This window comes from Boleophthalmus pectinirostris, unplaced genomic scaffold (genome assembly GCF_026225935.1).
Source record: "Boleophthalmus pectinirostris isolate CB_2022bp ecotype Guang Dong unplaced genomic scaffold, ASM2622593v1 HiC_scaffold_8, whole genome shotgun sequence".
Lineage (NCBI taxonomy): Eukaryota > Metazoa > Chordata > Actinopteri > Gobiiformes > Gobiidae > Boleophthalmus > Boleophthalmus pectinirostris.
In genome coordinates this window covers 17,832,799-17,845,578 of record NW_026571515.1, presented here as the reverse complement: position 1 = coordinate 17,845,578, position 12,780 = coordinate 17,832,799, and the positions used below count along the sequence as shown (strand labels likewise).

At 38.8% G+C, this 12,780-nt stretch overlaps 1 protein-coding gene across 1 annotated transcript in view; it reads left to right on the top strand.

Annotated features, from left to right (window-relative positions):
* lhfpl4a (LHFPL tetraspan subfamily member 4a) overlaps positions 1 to 9,800 on the top strand; it is a 36,916-nt gene extending 27,116 nt beyond the window's left edge. Inside the window, exons 2-4 of the mRNA XM_020922515.1 lie at positions 6,478 to 6,714; positions 8,931 to 8,947; positions 9,747 to 9,800. Of these exons, the coding sequence (XP_020778174.1) occupies positions 6,478 to 6,714; positions 8,931 to 8,947; positions 9,747 to 9,800 (308 nt within the window). The remainder of the gene's footprint in view (positions 1 to 6,477; positions 6,715 to 8,930; positions 8,948 to 9,746) is intronic.
* Positions 9,801 to 12,780: the final 2,980 nt, after the last annotated feature.

The following is a 12,780-nucleotide window of genomic DNA, read 5'->3' as shown; positions in this document are numbered from 1 at the left end:
ACACGTGTGTGGAGGAACATGTGTTTGTTCTGTACCTACTCCTCGTCAGGAAGATAAGGGAAGTTTCTTCAGGAAAGAAGTAGTTTTGCATCAGCGCTGTTCTAATGTGACAGGATGTTTGTGGCACATCAGGCTGTATTATAAGTGAGGCTGTATTACAAGCACCTGTGTGACCAGTGCACTACGTGATCTTCATGAATGTACAATTTGTGTAGTAAGTGCATTACACGTGTAGAGCTGCCATATGTCACTCATATAGTTTCTAGATGCATTATAATAAATACATAGATAACAACGGTCCTGAAGGCTCAGCTGCATAAATAAAGTGTAGGAGTAGAAACAAATAGCCCTGTTTGTGCGAAGAGGGTGTCAAATACAGTCCAATATACAAATATTAATAAACTATGTAGGTCTACATCTCTCTAATTTGACTCCAAAACGGATCTGTATACATGCAATTAATGTGAGTAACAATTAATATACTAATTTGCAATGTAGTTTGCATAAAAATGGCATTATTATCAACTAAATATTGATGTTCACCCTAAGTGTGCTTGCCTAACCAAAGTCACATTACATTTTGGTTAAAATGTTCGTATTAACCCGCTCTACATTATGGTGTTTGTATTTCACTATTTTGTCTGTAAATTAATTCCTATTTCTAATATGGAACTCAGCTCCAACTCTTGGTATATTTTTGATGAGGGAACATAATGGCTTAAAGCTCACAAGAGTGAATTTCACATAATATAGGATCATTAACTTTTATTCACTTACTCAAAGCTGAAAAATACCTTGGCCAACAGTTATGTATTCTTACTGTGAGTAGTTGAGAACCTCTCAATAGATCTGATCTGTATCTTGGAAGATTCCAGTAGGTGATAGAAGTTTAATGCCATGCGGTGCAACATTCCAAGCAAAGTAATTACATCTGAATTGATAATACACAAATGTACGACTACACCATCAGAATGCAGTCAATTCAGAAGCTGCTCTGATCCAAAATACATAACACACATTCATATATAGCTCCGGTGATATTTTGGGAACACTTACGTAACTGCATTTGGCTCAGATGAAACAAGATGTGTGTGGACATACAGATAAGAAAGTCTGACAAAATCCTTATGTAATGACTCTATAAATATCCAAAACAGTTATAAATAAATCGGCTATTATAATATTTTATTCGTAGTATTTTGAACTTTGATCTCTTGACATGCCGGTGACAAGCAATGATCAGACTCAATAAAAGAAATGATGAAGATAAAGAAGCAGTATTGTGGATTGGAACATGAGCTTTCTCTTTGTGCTTGGCTGCTTGTACCCCTCCCCCGCTCAGATATATTTGAAGTTCCTCCCTCAGACTGGAGCGTGTGGCAGGGTCTTGAGTAGAGGAGCTTCTGAAAGCGCTTGTGTTCTGGTAGTAGAGAGGTAGAGAGACTATTTTTAGATCTATGGAGTCCACAACCCGATGAAGAAGAAGAAGAAGACGAGATGAATGCCAGAAGTAGCAGTGGACAGTACGACTATGAGTAGAGGTGTGAATTCATGGGGTCTTTTATGCTGGGATTTAAATTCAGATAAAATTTAGGCATGAATAATGATTTCAAAAAAATATATTGTTGATATTTTTTGGTGGGAAATTTTCTGGAAAAGCTTTAAAACAAAAAAAAGCAGCTACATTCAAACAGCCCATATTACACTATTTTCTGATCTATGTTATAATGTTTTTTCCTCACCACAAACATATCTGGAGTTGTGTTTTGTTTCATTCACACATGTCTAACACGCAAACCCTGCATATTTAGGCTGTGACCTCCTCTCAAACTGAAATCGTTATTTCATGGAGTAATACAGGAGATGCTCCACTGTGTTTTTAAACTCCATACACCTTCACCTGCCAATCTCTACTGAATTAAAGGTAGAAGGTCGCTGTTAACTTGAGCTTTGGAGGTGTAGACATAGTAATAATAAAGGATTACTCAGACATTTGTGAATGAAACAAAACACAACTCCAGTTTTTGAGGAGGTAACAATATTCTAACATGGTTTAAAGTTCATAAGAGTAACTTTTGCATAAAATAGGACCTTTAATGCTCCTGAACATGTTCAGAATGTGTACACAACTGCAAATCTCAACACAGTACTTCAGATATCCATCCATCCATTTTCTTCCACTTATCTGCAGCAGGGTTGTGGGGGCAGCAATCTAAGCAGGGACTCCCAGCCTTCCTCACCCTGGACACTTCCTTCATCTCCTCCGGGGGGACCCCAAGGCGTTCCCAGGCCAGCTGAGAGACATAGTCCCTCAAGCATGTCCTGGATCTTCCCCTTCCTTTTGCCTCCTTTCACTGGGACATGTCCGGAACAGATGCCCGAGCCTCCTCAGCTGGCTCCTCTCGACGTGGAGGAGCAGCAGCTCCTCCCGTGTGACTGAGCTCCTCACCCTATCTCTAAGAGAGCGCCCAGCCACCCTGCGGAGGAAACTCTTTTTGGCCACTTGTATCCGCACTCTTGTCCTTTAGGTCATTACCCAAAGCTCATGACCATAGGCGAGAGCAGGAACGTAGACTGACCAATAAATCGAGAGCTCAGCTCCCTCTTCAGATATAAAAAAATATATATATAGAGAGAGATTTTTTCCCACAAAACTGTTGAACATGAATTGTACTAGTACTGTATTTTAGTTTCTTTATTTTCACAAAAGATTTCTTGTGCTTGTGCTGAATCTGTTACACATTAGTCATAAGGTTTCCTCAGAAGACCCTGCCTACGCCCACAGCCCATCCATCACGGTGAGGAGGGGGAGGTGGGCGGAGGTGGACTCACGCTAGATCTGGGACGGACATGACATTAGCATTAGCAATAATAGCATGCGTGTGTGAATATATTAAGAGCCTCATTCCAAGCGCAGATATGAAAACTGTCCAGCCCTTCTCCAAAACGATAATGAGATTCTAATGAGAAATTCTAATAGTGATTATACTGTAAGTAATGGGACGATAGAAATGCAACCCAAGTAATCTTTGGGGAAATCAGCATATTACGAGCTGTTTTTATGGCCGCTGTATTGAGATTGGAACATGGGTGAAGGATGGAGACAGTGTTAAGACAATATTATGCTAATGAGCGTCAGGTATCGTGGTTTATGGATTTTTGATGGATGCGTCTCCGGCTGGCAGAATACCAAGCAAAATTATTGAGTCTGGGATTTCCTGGAAGATCCTCTCCATAATCAGCATTAGTGGTTCATTGGCCTTTGGCTTTGATAGAGCTCATCTATTAAAACTGAAAGGATTCCAGACAAAAAACTTAATCAAGATAGACAGTAGAGGGTCTAGGGCTGCACCATTTTGGATAAATATCTAATTGCTAGTGCTAAAATTAGCGATTTAATAGGTTCAGAGCGTGCATTTTATAGGGTACGTTTTTGAGGCTGTGTTATGAAATTCTAAACTAATACAACAATCACATGAATACAGAAGTTGTATTGTGTTGTTTGATACAATAATGCAGCAATGTCTGATTACAATTTTGATTTTATTGCAGTTAATAGTGAAATATAAATCTGTTTTCTTAAATAGGCGTGCACTACTGATTAAAAGAGATTGTGAGGTTCAAGTATTTGCAGTATCACTTCAACATACTTGTTATTTTAAAGCCCCTATTGGTATTTTTGATTGGAAAGACCAAAGTTCGTAAGTGCTTTTCAAATTCATATCTGGCTAAACTATGTGTATAGTTTACATATTTTAATTCAAACTCAGTGTGATTGTCATATATGTTCACATCAATAAGTACTTGGATGTTGTCATTTGGTGTTTTGGTTCTTCAGACAATTATTCACTCAGAAAGCAAAATGAGCTTCACATGAGTCTCTTATTCACGTTGCTAGTTTCAGTGTTGAAATCCAGTTGCTTTAAACCTAAAAGGACTCTTTGATCTGAATCTATGCTACTAAGACCAGTACCTGCAGCCAAGCATGTGTCAGAGCTAGTGCAGCCTCTGCAGCTCAGTGAGGGATTCTAGAGGGTCTGAGCATTCACGTGAAGCCATAGAACTATAATAAAATCTGGAAGATGAATCCAAGATGGCGTCATATTGTTTTCAGTGGCCTGTGCTCATTGGAGCTTCACTTCCACATTTACTTCCTCAGTACGGACGAGCTCCTCCCACCCGTGTGACATCTGTAACATGCACGCCGTGGAGCGTTTGGACCAATCAGAGCAAGAGCTGCTAGAGCGGAGCTAAGGTTCAGAGCGGGGCTAGGCTAAGTCTTACAAAACTAAATTTTAGGCGCTTTATTTTTAAAAGTTTATCTTAAGTTTTAAAAAGTTTATGTTATGAAAATAGAAAAGAATCCTACAAAATCCGATCTCTGTCAAAGTTGTCGATGCCCTGTCAGTCGAACACCGGCAGTTTGAAATGCATTGTGCTTCTATGGGAGAATTCTTTCTCTGTGGTGTGGTACCTGGAGAGGTCACTAGTCGGTCTCAAGCCGGGAAAGAGGGGGAATGCCTTATTCAGTTTTTATTATAGATCCATGCATGAAGCAGGAGGTTCTGAGCTTCCATAAACTGAGAATTAAATGGTAAATTGTCACATTTTTATACAGCGCTTTTCCACCTTCAAGGCACTCAAAGCGCTTTACATCAAGGAACAACTCACCCATTCACACACACATTCATACACCAGTGTACACAGACAATGCAAGCGAGGGGGGTTAACTGTTTTGCCCAAGGACACAACCACATCACAGCCACTATATTGCAAGATCTAGAATTGCACCACCAACCTAAGAGTCAGTGGATCCGACCGCTCAACCAATGATGTTTATGTTAAGAATGAGGAAAACTTGAATATGTCTTCTATCTGCAGGTTAAGGTTCTGACAAGCCCGGTTCTGTGCTAAACCACCAAAAGGACCCAGGCCACACAGTCTCCCTTTAAGAACATAACAGTGGAGTGATGCGTCTTAAACAGTGGCCCAGACTCCCTTTAAGAACAGAACCATGTGTGTCATATACAATGGTCCAGACTCCTCTGGTCCCGGTCCTGACAGCCCCAGCCTCAGCACACTGCAGTCCACACAAACACAATCCAGCTCCATCAGCTCCCTGGAGCTCTGTGCTGTGATGAATGAGCACAGGGGGAGAGTATAGATTACCATTTCTGTTGTAGCATCAACATGGCATGTTTGCATTTCTCTGGAGGCGTTTGTTCTGCTCCTGCGTACCTGGATATGGGATATGTTGTCAGCGTGTTTATTATTTCCCATATAACAATTCTTAGGATGCTTCAAATCTGTGCAGATTTCACAAAGGCAGCAATCAAGTGCCTGTAGTGCTGTGCGTGCAAACATTTTCTATAGCTATAAGATGGAGATTGATATCACCATTTTGGGTAATGCAATTGTTATAACTGTATTTATTGTTTGTTTTAACAATGATAGTCCAAGGAAGGTTCTTTTGTACAAGTAATAGTAGCCGGGAAAGCAGGAGGACCTTGAATAGTTGTTCACAGATATGAGAGAAATAAGTTCAGATGCCTTTGTTGGGTTGTGTGAAAGTGAAACAAAACTCTTTTAACTGTACTTAGTGGCTCAAAGGGTCATTATTTCAGTGTGTGATCGGACTTTTGGTCCACAATAATGTCTGTGAAGGATTGTATGTGGAATGATTTTTTTTAGATTCACCTTAATAGAACATAACAACCCAAACACCATAGACTTTTAGCCTTTTATGCATTATCATGATTTCCTCATAAATCTCATATCATATCATCCCATTCATTTAGCACTATTTTAGAAGGAAGACATTATCTAAATAAGATGGGAAAGTGACAGTGGCCTAAATGGCAACCAAGGTACTGTGATCGGCTGTGTGTTGGAGGTATTTGTCACGGTGAGGGACAGAAGGACACTGGACAAACTGCTCTCCATCATGGACACTCCTGCTCACCCACTGCACCAGACTATGCAGGGAGAGAGACTCAAAAAGTGAGAGATACAGAACTACATTCATACCATTCTCCATACAACTGTACAACTACTCACAATTATGTAATAAAAAAAACATATGTCCTCCCAAACATCATATAATTTTTACACTGTTTTCCTTACGACCTCTTGTATACAGATCAGATATATTTTTATTACTATATTGCTATATTTAATTTTTACTTGTACATGTACATTTATATATTTATGCTTTATTTGACATCAGGCTCTAGCTATTTCTGCTACTTATTTGGAATTTATTATACCATTTCTCTTTGTTATTATAATATGCTGTGAGCTACTGTGTCCAAATAATTTCCCTTGTGAATCAGTAAAGTTTGTCTAAGTACATTGGTGGTCACTGTATACGCTACGACTGTAATGTGCTTAACAAACTTTAGTACAAACTTACCAACTTCAAAAGATTCTCAGTAATCACAAACCTGCATTTGTCTCTTTTCTCCCATCATGCCGCAGGAGTGTGCCTGGTCCTGGGCTGCATGATTTTCCCTGACGGTTGGGACGCAGAGGTGATCCGGGACATGTGCGGGGAACAGACGGGCAAATACTCACTGGGCGACTGCTCCGTGCGCTGGGCTTACATGCTCGCCATCATGGGAATCCTGGACGCTCTCATCCTGTCCTTCTTGGCCTTCGTCCTGGGAAACCGCCAGACAGACTTCTACCTGGATGACCTGCAAACAGACAACAAAGGTAAACAGAAAATCCATTCGGTAATACAATAACTCATCCATGTGTAATAGATAAGCTACAAGTTTCATCTGTCCTTACTATAGACATAGGAACTGTTCATGGGGGCACTTTTCGGCTCCATCAGCTCTGGCTCAAATTGAGTCCGTAACTGCTGCAGTGAACCTCTTCATTTTTATCTTAAAATGTTCATATTAACCCGCTCTACATGATCCTCGTGTTTTTATTTTGCTGTATTGTCCCTTGCATTAATTCCTCTTTCTAATATGAACTCTATAGGTGATTTCACACTCCTTTAGTCCACTTTTGTAGTCCTTACCCTAGCTCTCGTGTATATGTATAACCTATCAGATGTATTTGAAATGTACTTATACTTTATTTTACTTATACATATGCAAATTGTACATTTTGTCTCCTTTTTTGCACAGTTTTTACTACCATTCTACCATTCGTGATGTATGATTTCCGAGCAAGTTCTCTTGATCAATAATGTTTCTTAAAGCCAAAGTCCTGTGGTTGCTGCTTCAGACTCACAGCAAGAAGGTTTTGGGTTCAACTGCCTTTCTTTGTGGAGTTTGCATGTTCTCCTTGTGTGTGTGTAGGTTTCCTTTGAGTGCTCCACTTTCATCAGTCAATACAAAAGAAGTAAAATATTTTATTTTTTGGACCACATTCCAAATTTCAGTGATACTTTTTTGGATAAATAAACAAAAAGAAGGCAGACTTTTGGGTTATAGGAATCCAAGAACATGTGCTTTCCACAATACTACTTTTCATACACTTTATTGTAGCCTAGACAGGAAGGTACATGTAATATAGTGATGCAATGGCAGAAGAGTATGACAGGGATCCTAGTCACAAGAAGCTGTAAGAAGAGAAGATGTAAGGCTAACGTCTTTGCTGCTGCGACACCGATGAGGCCAAATAACCTGACATCTTAAATCTAAATTTGTTAACAGTATGGATGTAACGATATCCAAATCTCACGGTACGATATTATCACAATATGCATCTCACGGTACAATATTTACTGCGATATTTTGAAGAGGCTCATATAAATGTATATAGGACACTTTTTTTGCTTTTAAAATACTTTGACAAGATGTTGGTGTGAATTATTTCCATCATAATCCAAAGAATTCAAGCAAAAACATATTTCTTCATGTTGTCTGCACTGAATTGAATCATGGGATATGAAGTTCTCAATGTTAATAAGCTGTAAAACCATGCATTTAAGAAAGGAACGTGTGATTTTTATATATTGTGACAGCCCATGATATTATTGTGAGACTTTTGACGATACGATATCATGATATTTCGGTTATTGTTACATCCCTAGTGAACAGCAATAGGAGGAAGTAACAAGGTAGAAGTTATGATTCCAATCAAGTAATAATAATAATAGTAATAATCCATTTTGGCGCCCTCTACAGTCTTTAGAGGAGCAATGTTTTCCGTTGTATGTGACGCGTGCTATGCCTGACCTGAGTTAGTCCAGCCAAACAGCCCTGAGAGCTGCTGTGAGCTTTGGAGGAGCAGAGGGGAGCCCTGGGAGCCCGCTGACAGTTTCACCGTCTTGCATCAGAACTCTCCGATCCTATTGTTTCAGATGCGCAAAAAAAAAGAAAAAAAGAGGTGAGGAACAGACGAAAGGAGTGAAAGAGAAAAGCCAAAATAGTGAGGTGGAAAAGGGCTTACAGCAGAATTATGTGTTTGACTTGACACTGTGTTCATGTAGAAAACAAACAGAGATACAGCAGCTCGGAGACGGAGGAAGAGAGCAGCAGAACAGTGACATAAGATGTCTCGCTCCTCCGACAGTCTCTCTCCATGATGGTTTCCATGGTAACTGGAGATATTCCAGAGCGTGGGCGTGTCTTTTCTTCTCATCTGATTAACCTCACTGACAGGCTCCGTCATTTTACACACTTAATGCAAGAGTATCACCAGTTCTGTTGGATTGCAGCTCATATTTATTCTTTATGTTAACCACTGCCATCAAAACGCAGGGAAGAGAAAAGTTCAAAAGCAGAAATCAATCAATACAGACTGGTTATGAAAGTATAATTTTAGTAAAGGTGGCTACTTGAACCAAAGTGTAGTTTTTTTTTTTTACAATAATAATAATAATTGTCACGTTTACATTTTGCACCAACATTCTTCTCTGCTTTTGTGTGGTGTAGATTATTTACACTTTCTTCCATTTCTTTCTTTTGCAGATTTTGCTGTGTCAAGGGTGAGTCAACCTTATTTACTATTTTGTAAAGTTTTTTACTGAAAGAATGGCAACTACCACTCCACCTTTCAAGAGACTTTAGTTAGGGTATCTTTATTGTTACATGTGGATGTGGTCAAGGATACCACAAGTTAAAATGAGAAAATAATAGACAATTCATGCACTGATTTTGTTGTGATGCAGTGGTTCAGCTGTAGAACATATACTTTGGAACATACCAGCTTTTAGTCAATGGTTAAACCATCTCAACATTTCCAACCTGCTCCTTGAAAACAATACTGTGTCTAAAAGGGTTTGCTGAAATCATAGAAAGTAAATAAATCCCTCCATACCTGATTTCTAATGTCTTGAAAACATGAAAAACAGATCTAGTTAATCTGAAATAATTTAGATTTAAAGAGATATTCTTATATAATTATATAAATGTATATATACAAGTAAAAATACTAATAAGTAATAAAAATATCTTAGTTTGCAGTGGTTGAAACGCATTCTTCACTTTTAAATTGCATTTTGAGTATCCTAATTATTCACCACAATGAGTTTATGAGCACCTTACCACTACTAACAACTCAAAAGTGTTACTTCTGATAAAAACACTTAGATGCAGGTCCCACGCAGCCGTCACATTGCTAAAGAGATCCTCTTACATTTCATTTTCACTGGGGCATAACAAATTTTACCTAATTAATAGGATTAAAAGATACAATTAATCCCTTTAAACCAGTTTGACATGAATGTTTTAGGTAAGTTAAAGTGAATAAATGTGACTGAGTGATGTTTACTGTTGTTGTTGCAGATCGAGGTGCGGGACAGAAGAGAGCCTCGGTACGGTGTGCAGCGCCTTCACTGAGTGCAGCCCACCCCCACAACAGCCCCCCTCCCCCATCCACCTGTGTGTCCCCTCCTCCAATGATCAGGATCTCACCCAAGCTAATGCACACACAAGTGTACAGGATTCTGTATTATAGGAAAACAACTCAACTCACTGGGATAAACTATATTTTGGAGAAAAAAATCTACAAGGTTGTACAGTTCATTTGAAACAAGTTTCTCAACAGATACCTTTATGAAAAAAAATGTTATGATTTGTGTGAGAATTTCAATCCTTATGATGAAGAACCATAATGTCCTGATTTTGTCAAGTAATCCTTTATTTAAACATGTTTTTCGGAAAGTTCATTTGTCCATAGTATGTTCATACCTTAGAAGAGGTTGAATTGAGGGTGGCATTTTAATAGCAAGGACCACCAAGGGTTTGGACAGGGACCCGTATGGCTCTTCATCTAAGGACTTTACACAAGTGAGAGGAGTACCCCATTGCAGCTTTACCCAACATCTCTGGGAGATTCTCTATTGTACATATGAAACCATGTAAATAACATTTCTGCTGACAACAAAACCTCATCTGGCTGTAAGGCATCAGAGTATAGTACTTCTACCCTTGGTTTCCATGTTCCTTCTGCCAGAAGAGCATTCCAATGTGCAGTTCCATCGTATCATGTGACTCCTAAGTGGGATTCAGAATAGACAAAACCAAACTGGGCTTTTCAGTTGTAGTCCACACCTATAGGCAGAGCAGGTCACTGTGTTCCTTCACTAAACAAAACAGTGATTTTGTGTTTGTTTTAAGTCCTAATGGTAGACCCCAACAGTAGACACAGATAGTCAGCTCGCACATGTTTCTTATAGGTTACTAGTGTCACTGGTGTCGTACAGGAGTTTACTCTGCAGATGTCCCAAGACTATAGCCCTTTACACACTTCAGCTCTGGACTGTCAGATCAGGCAATAGTGAAAGTGAAACGCAGTGTAATTTTATGACCTCCAGGGGGCATCCTCAGGTGTTCTTAGCACTCGGTTGAGTTTTGACATCTGTAAAAGGCTCACAATAAAATGACTGGATTTTCTTTCTCTCAGTGGGAAGCCCCAAGTGCCGCACCGTCTTAAGGTGATGTCTCGTACCTGTGTTTGCCACTTTCAATATTACAGCAGTAAATCTGGATTTACATTTTACACCACTGGAGAAATGATAATAAACTCAACAACATTTGGAGTAATGTGTATTTCATAGAGTTTTGAAACATGTGTTGAGGAGGCAGGGGAAGATTCATGGGATTTTGATGTTCTGTTAATTTCATTGACAGTATTTTTACTGTTTGGATTCCCTGACCTTGGATCTACAACCAGGCAATGCCCCTCGCAGGCTCATGTAGTCATTGTCGTAATACAGTCAACATCAGACAATATTTGTGTATCTAGTTAAGTTAGGAAGATACAGTTTTTGAGAACTAGGACCCTGAATTTTGGAGACTTCTTTTAGCACAGGAAAACAATGGTCTTTACTTATAATATGTAAAAACACAACGCCCGGTCTTGATAGTCTTACAGTCAATATTTGGACACAAGCCTGCAGTAACCTTAAAGCCCTCTAGGGGGTGTGTCATTTAACTTCCAGCTCTATTTGCTAACATTAATTTAAGCAGGATTTGTGGTGCTTGATGAAACTAAATTATAATGCCATTGTCACACTGTAGTGGCTTTTTTGGCACATATTGTCCAACATAACATTGGAACTGGAGATTACGTATCATTATCGTTACATCACATGTACATCAAGTTTCTAATGAGTCTGACTTTAGATTTAGACACGCGTTATTGATCCACAAGGGAAATTATCTGGACATAGTAGCTCACACATCACAAAATATTCCTAATAATAATAATAACAATTTGACTCACATGTGGTTGGCAGCCCTGGTTTGCAATGTTTGGTGACTAACGCTAACTCTCCCTATTGAACATTCACACAAACATTCTACACACATTTGATTCAAATTCCAGCTGTTCTGTTTAGAATCACTGGCAGAGTCTGTTAGAACTACAAATCAAACCATAAAATTCAAAACTGGACATATTAAAGAACCAGTGAAGAGTTCAATAGCAAAAACAGATATCTCCGTTTTGAAAAATTGGCAAAAACTATTCATTCATTCAGTCATTTTGTTACCACCTGCTACAGATATTATCAATGACAATAATGTACAGTGGCCTTTATCAAGAAGAGATGAATACTAGTTAGATTGCAGTAAAATACAATTCTGACAAACATCACTTTTTTAAATGGTACTTTAAAATCTGTTTTTGCAAAATGAACACTTCAAGTGTCCATTAGTGTTTCAAAAAGACCAGGTTTCCTTTGCAAAAAAGCTACGAACTTCCTGAGATGCCCTCTTGATGTTTCACTGTGGCTGTGTTTTGGAACAGTCCCAGAACCCTGAGCTTTCTTACGCTGTGATGGCCTTATAGACACCAAGCAGAAGTATTACAATAATGGTCTTAACCCTTATATAGATTAGTAATATTGTTTATTTGTGTAGCACCACCAAAAACAAGATGCTATGACTGTGAAATTTAGCTCAGATAGTCACACCCACAACAGTCAAATTTGATGTAGCATTGAAGCACCAGTGATATAAACGTTTACAAGTATGTGAAATGTAAATGCTGCAAAACTGGTTATGAAAAAGATGACCAGTCGGTGACACTAAAGCCAGAGTCCACAGGCAGCTTACACACATTCAAATTAACTATTCTTAGAGACACCAATATTTTTTATCAAGAGTTGCCTTCATTCTAAACATTTACGAAACGCTTTGAGACTTTTGAGAGATTACTTCAGCACAAAAATATTCCTACAGAGGGACAGGATACTAAGTTTTATTTTGTTGTTTTTTCATTACCGGTATTGGTACAACCTTGGAAAACAGGAATGGTGGATGACGACTTCTTCCACAAAGTTATAGGCCTATGAATTGTCAATATTCCAAGCTC